Source organism: Cariama cristata, unplaced genomic scaffold (assembly GCF_000690535.1).
Source record: "Cariama cristata isolate BGI_N322 unplaced genomic scaffold, ASM69053v1 scaffold19381, whole genome shotgun sequence".
Taxonomy (NCBI): Eukaryota; Metazoa; Chordata; class Aves; order Cariamiformes; family Cariamidae; genus Cariama; species Cariama cristata.
In genome coordinates this window covers 73452-79946 of record NW_009601262.1, presented here as the reverse complement: position 1 = coordinate 79946, position 6495 = coordinate 73452, and the positions used below count along the sequence as shown (strand labels likewise).

At 45.2% G+C, this 6495-nt stretch overlaps 1 protein-coding gene across 1 annotated transcript in view; it reads right to left on the bottom strand.

Annotated features, from left to right (window-relative positions):
• Positions 1-6495, bottom strand: part of IL13RA2 (interleukin 13 receptor, alpha 2) — an 11553-nt gene that overhangs the window by 4377 nt on the left and 681 nt on the right. The window contains exons 2-4 of the mRNA XM_009710394.1: positions 3317-3468; positions 980-1133; positions 390-510 (exon numbers count right to left, since the gene is read on the bottom strand). Of these exons, the coding sequence (XP_009708696.1) occupies positions 390-510; positions 980-1133; positions 3317-3468 (427 nt within the window). The remainder of the gene's footprint in view (positions 1-389; positions 511-979; positions 1134-3316; positions 3469-6495) is intronic.

Sequence of the window (6495 nt, the reverse complement as noted above, 5' to 3'; positions counted from 1 at the left end):
TGAATCCTATCCTATAGAGAGATATATACGCTGTAATCAAGGGAAATGTGATGCCAGAATGATCCAGGTACGTTCAGCAAAGGGAAAGGACAAGGCTTTGTGGTGGACAACATGCAAAAAGCACTCCATGGGGGTGAATACAAGGGAAAGGAGGAAGGGAGAAGGCACTCCCTGTAGAAGGTCAGCAAAAGCCTGGTTTTAAGGAAGGAAGCAGGGATTTGGTATTTCCTTGCCAGAAGGCACATGTTGCTTGGAGCATTATTTCTGCTCATTCTGGGTGGATCGTGTAATAGCATTGCCAGCCATAAAAGCATATTTGCCGTGGCATTTTAGTATCCTGAGAGGTTCACTTTGCTACCTGGACATTTTTCTATTTTGCTGATACATACCAATAATATAGTCTGTAATGGACACTGCGAGGAGCAAGAAGACCTGGTTGCCAAGTGCACTTGAGGTATTTCCAGTCATGATAGATGCAGTGGAAATTCTGAACCTCTGATTCTAGTCTTCCTGTCAAATGAGAAGGAAATAACCACTGTTTAGCAATGCACTGGTCAGGCCCAGCTGAAATATGATTTTATATCTTTGAGCAATTGTGTGCTGCAGTTGAAAAACAAAAAAGGAGAGGAACAGGCGGCCAGTCACTGTTATTAGATAGTTTTGCTGCCAAGTGCTCTGTTCCCTATAAAAGCCAGTTCCCTGTACTTAGGGCAGAAAGATGCATAACTGACCTTTTCATTCAGCAGTGGAGCTCGTGCAGGGCAACCCAGCGGAGCCAGGGTATGGGCAGAGGGAAACGAGCCCCAAGTATCCAGTAACCACAACCACAGCCAGTGGAAGCAGAGATGCTCTGGTGTCTTATACCTCGACAAGCTCTGTAATGGCTTGTCCATCCAGCAACCCTCAGGCCAGCAGTGGTTCATGCAACAGGCTCATGCAAAGTGCAAAACTGCTCCAGGTACCAAAGGCTGCTCCTAACCTTGCAATGGGACCTGAAATGTAGCATAAATCCAGTCACTTTGCACCTCCACATCATTGGTGCACCGTCCTTCGAGCAGTGTCTGTACCTTCACTTCAGCGGTCCTGCTGAGGTCAAATCCAACTCTTAATTTTAGCTTCCTAGTAAAAATAACCTGGTTGAAAGACAGATTTTATAAGCACTTCTTTTGTTGCTAAGTGGGCTGAAGAATTAGCTGCCATTGCTCCTACACTAGCTGCGAGTAGGTTCATTTGTGTGCTTTAATGTTTCTTTGTATTTCTGTCCTGCTCCTCCTTCCTGGTGCTTCTCCAGCACTCTTGTACCACCTGCTCTGCCCAGCCTCACTGGCTTTGAGACCCTGCACCCCACCGAACAGCAGCAATGCCAAGTCAGAGCAGACTATGGTTCAAGGGATCCCCACTAGCCCGGAGCACTGGGTAGGGTCTGGCGAGGATGCCGCTGTAAATCCAGATAAAAGGCACTTGTTCGTGATGTGAGCTAATCAGAAACAGAAAGAGCAACGAGTCTTGTAACTGATGGTTCCCATGGGAAGCACAACTACACCCTGCAAGGAGACAGCAGGAGCCAGGCAGCGCGGTGTGGGGTCACCACTGCCCGCTGCTGGGCTCAGACCTTTGCGGGACTTTTTGAGCACCCCCTCTGAAGTTTTTTTCTTTTTTTTTTTTTTTTCTCCCCTCAGACTTTACTCGCCCTTACGTTACACAAGGGAAAAATAAGTTGGGAAGAGTTATAACAAATGTTGAGAGAGAGAAGGTGGCACATTAACCCAAGCAGGACAGAAGTAATGTGTTGTAAAATGCATACAGGTACTGCAGTGGGAACTGCGATGGCACAGCCCACAGTCAGGCTTTTTGTCAGCAATCCCAGAGTGTAAAAGAGCCCTGTTGAGCCATCAATGACTCTTGCTTCCACTGATGTCTCATGGATTTTTTTTTTCAGATTGACTCTTCTTTGTGACCTTATCTGGAGTCAAGCTTTCGGCAAGGTACCAGAGGTGATTTTTTTCTACTTTTTAGATCTGCCTTGTATGAGATAATTTTATTACTTGTGATTTAGGGAATTCTGATGTGGTTTTTAAAACTGCATTATTTTTCCTTTGTGCTAGTTATAATCATCACAGAAGAATCTGCACAGCTGCATGGCTGAGAGTGTGACGTGCATCATGACCGATATCAGGTCAAAGAGCCCCTTTCCATGTCCTCACGATTGCAACCCACAGCTGAAACAGGGTGGGAGGCACCGTGCTCTTCCACCTCTGCAGGCTCCCATGAGATGGCTGGGCCAAAGCCTGTTTGCAGGGTGGCTGGGCACAGCCTGGCAGCCTTGGTTTTACTGCTTCAGGGAGATGAAGCAGATGACCAGCTCATGCAGGACATGCGAAAACTGTTCACAGCAAAAGGCTGAGGTCCACAGCACTGCTAACCCAATGTGACTGCTCCTTCTCTCTCCGTCCCTGGTCTCTTGAGCTGGCAAGCTCTCTAGCATCCCTGCTTTAGGATTGTGCAAAAAAAAACAAAAAAAAACAAAAAAAAAAACAAAACCCAAAAAAACCCCCCCCAAACACTCCCTTTCTTTCAGGACACCAATTTGTATTTTGGGTTGTTGGGGTCATCCTCAGTGTATTTTTCATGTGTTCCTCTGTACCTTGTGCCAACCAAACAGCCTACTGCTGGGTTTCTCCTCTCCCCACTCCATTTACCTTCCTAATCTGCAGCAGCTTTCATCTTCTACATACTCCCAAAATACATTCTCACAACCCTTCCTGTACTGTGCTTGCCTGCTATTGCTCTGCTACGTATCAGTGAGAGAAGACTGACAATTTTATCACAGAACTGAGTTAGAGTCAACCATATCTAAAAGACAAAAGTAAATGGTAATTAGAAACACCCTTCTGGATAAAGAGAATGTTAGAGCATTAGGATAATTAATGAAACTTAATCTTTAATTATTCACCACTTTGCATCCCTAAGGATCTGTTGACACTGAGTTTCAGTTCGAGCCCCGTAAAGACTTTCTAAAAAGTGTAGTGCCTTTTACAATGAGGAATGCTTCTAGATATTGTTGGATTAATTTTGGCAGCAAGCACCACACCCTCTGACAGATATAGCCCCTTCTCTGACTGCTGCTGCTGTTAGATTTCAAAGCACATTCCCATCTGGCAGAAGATGTAGACTACTGGAACAGTCTGGCTTTTTCGTGGAAAACTGGAACTGCTTTGGTACCACTCCTACTTGAAACACAAACATAAACCTACGCAGGAACTAAAGGCAGAACAAGAGCCTGGATTTAAGAGAATTAAACCGTGCTTTGCCTTACCTTCCAGTCTGTGTCACCAGTGTTACGGTATTCAAACTTGTATTTTACTGTGCATTCATTGAAGATTTGTACATTGGATGGTGATTTCCACTCTATATCGAGAGAACCTAGGAGTCCAGGATCAGTGATCCGAAGGTCTTGTGGGGGAGCAACTAAATTGAAAAAACAGCAGAAGGTAAAACAGAGTGTGATGTAAAGGAAACAAAAGAAAAAAGTTGTGAAATTTGATGACAAATGCAGCTGCTGGATGTGGAGGGAGGCACTGCTGGTCCCAGTCCAGCCCTGGCTATTTAATAGCCTGTTCTCAACAAACATGCGCAAGCTCTACTCCTGCCCACTCCTCCAAAAAACCATTTTTGCTGATGCTCAGAGAAAACACTTAAGGACCGCTGAAAAGGCACAAAGAGTGCCACGTCTTTGACACTCTTTTTCAAGCTGTTTTAAGCAAAAAAACTGCCCTGGGATGACCTTTCAAGTCCTATATTTGCTTACTTTTAACTCGTGATATTTACCAACTGTCAGGACAAATATTCTTGCAAACATTGTGTTCAGCACCTACACCAACAGAGGATGACAGATCACATCATACTGTCAGGAAAATTTATATTCCTTAACCATAACAAATACAAATCATCCATATTACTTTAAATATTCATTTCAAGTATATTAAAGATTAATGGAAAACCAAGACAAAAAGCATACAGCAGCAGAAAGCAGAGAGTTAAAATCATTCTTATTTTTGAGAAATATCACCTATACAAAAATGTGCTTTTACAGTCAATCTGGCTTTTATTAAGCTGTTGTAAGGTGCTGCCATATGTTAATAAATCAGCATATATTATGGTTGAATTCCGTACTAAGTCATTCTTCCTAAATGCCCAGCTCTGTATGGAGCTGTCATTCATATGACAAAAGCTATGTGGCTATTCAGTTTTATTAGTTCAAACGAAGTCAATTTTTACAACATCTAAGGTCATTTTTCTCCACTGTCTAGAGATGAGGTTATCCATTTGGGTTTCTACATATTTGCTGCATGATACACTTTTTTCACGGTGATTTGGAGCCCATCTCCTGGCAGTGTCAGTCCAGCAGTGCCACCACTGCTCTGTTTAAGTCTGGCCTCCAGGTTACTGGCTTCTCTGCCACCTTGTTCATGTCTTCGTCAGGATTTATACCATTTTTTGCTTTTATTTTTTTAGTAAATCCATCATGAAAGCAGACCCTGAGAATATCTTCCAGTGGAAGATGGTGCTATAAATCAAACTTCAATGTGCTCCTCGGAAAGTTTGCAGAGAACATCGTTGGAGGATTTATGTCTTCTAAGGAAACTCTTCCAAATGAAACACAATTCAGGCAGCAGTTTTAAGATCCCACTTTTCCCAGCATGTAAAGCTCCATGGGAGATCTGTCGTTACGTTAGATGACAAAGAAGAATATCATGGCAATGTATTTAGGGAGGTGCTGGGGCAAGGAACAATAGACTATAATATTTGAAGAAAAATTAGATTTGATGTGTTTTTCCATGTAACAAGTAAAACACTCTGCCTCCCACCAGCTGTGAGGCCCATGAATGCAGCCTGGGTTCAGAGCGTGGTGGTGGGCTTGCTCCAGCTCCAGGGGCAACGGGGTATGGCCCTGTACGTGCAATATCTTGTATTCAGCAGCCCCGTGTTCCCGCAGGAGGCGAAGGTCTGATATCGCGATGTTATGCTAGGCACAGGTTTCTCAGCATGGGCAGACAAAGGGGAAGAGGGACAAGGGCAGCCCTGCCTGTGCAAAGAACGCTCGAGCTGGGATCTTGGTGAGCATCAGAGGTGGGAGCAGGGGCAAGCTGAGGGCATCTCACCCACCTCCTGGGTCTTCACAAACATGCAAAGGCTTCAGGAAAGGGAGTAGCAGCGTGGGGGACAGCAAGTCTACAGGAATGGCGCTTGAAGAGCTGCAGCTGCTAAAAAAATGAATGAGTGGCCTGTCCAGAAAAGCCATTTATAGCCATGTCGAGGAGGGGAGGGGGAGAAGGCAAAGGGGTGTTCCTCTCACCATCCAGCCCAGGCTGAGAGCCCACCAGGGCCAGCGCAAGGGAGGGCTTCCACATCAGTAGTGCACCATGCCCTAGAGTCCAACCCTGTTATAGTGGCTGGAACGCGTAATTTCCATAACAGGCTGGTCAAGGAGATCTGCTGGCAGGTCTGCGAGCTGGGCTCCTGGGCTTGGGAAGCTCCTCCTGGGTGGGTAAATGCTGAGCCTCGTAGCCATGCAAACAAGGAAGCAAAAAGCTACTAGCCTTTGTGATGAGCCTGATGATAAACCGTCAAGAGATTGGTCAAAACCAGAATTTCTGACTGGAAACAATAACGCTCTGAAATTTGTTTCCATCCTGAGCTTGAACAAGAGAGTAATATTTATTCAAAACAACTGCAACTGTAAACAGCGATTCTTGCAAAAATAAATTTTGACTGGATTTCGGAGGGAATGGAAAAGCTTCTTTTGGGGATGTGGCTTGCGGTTTGGTTTTTTTTTTAAATGTCAGTACTGCATCGTGTAGTTTCTCATTTTCACAATATTATGTGACAAACCAGTCTCACTCACACCATCCATACAGAACACAGGACTAGAAATACTCTCTTTCATTATCCAGTCTTGAAGGAAAGCTGCTCCTGAATGTTTCTTGGGGAAAAAAAAACAAACAAACAAAAAAATGCAAACCAAAAAACCCCTACCAACAACTTTTCTATCTGATTTGCATGGCGGTGAGTCAGGTAGCGATGTGCTGGCTAGACAGCTGCGGCTGTCAGGGCCATCAGCTCCTGGCTGCCGTGCACACTCCCTCAGTCATCACAGCTTTGATGACGAACCCCTGCTTATCCCCAGCCGCCTCCCACTGCCTCACCCCACACCTTGCGGTGCCTTAGGTGGTGCAAGCAGCAGGAGGTTTTGCAATTTTCTGCCTATTTTGCTAGTGGAAAAAAGGCAACCTGCCAGGTGCCCCCCCCATATTGTCTATGTCTGTACTTCTCTGTGCTGGTCAGAGAGGTGCAGGGAACTTTCATGTTTTGAGAAGCTTATTTTTAACGGCAACACTGCTTTGCTTGGCTTGGCAGCGGTGTGTTTGCTGGCTGCTTTCTGTGCATGCGTGCTGGGAGGAGAGGGACCTTCTCGGTGTCCTCTTGGCCAAGTTT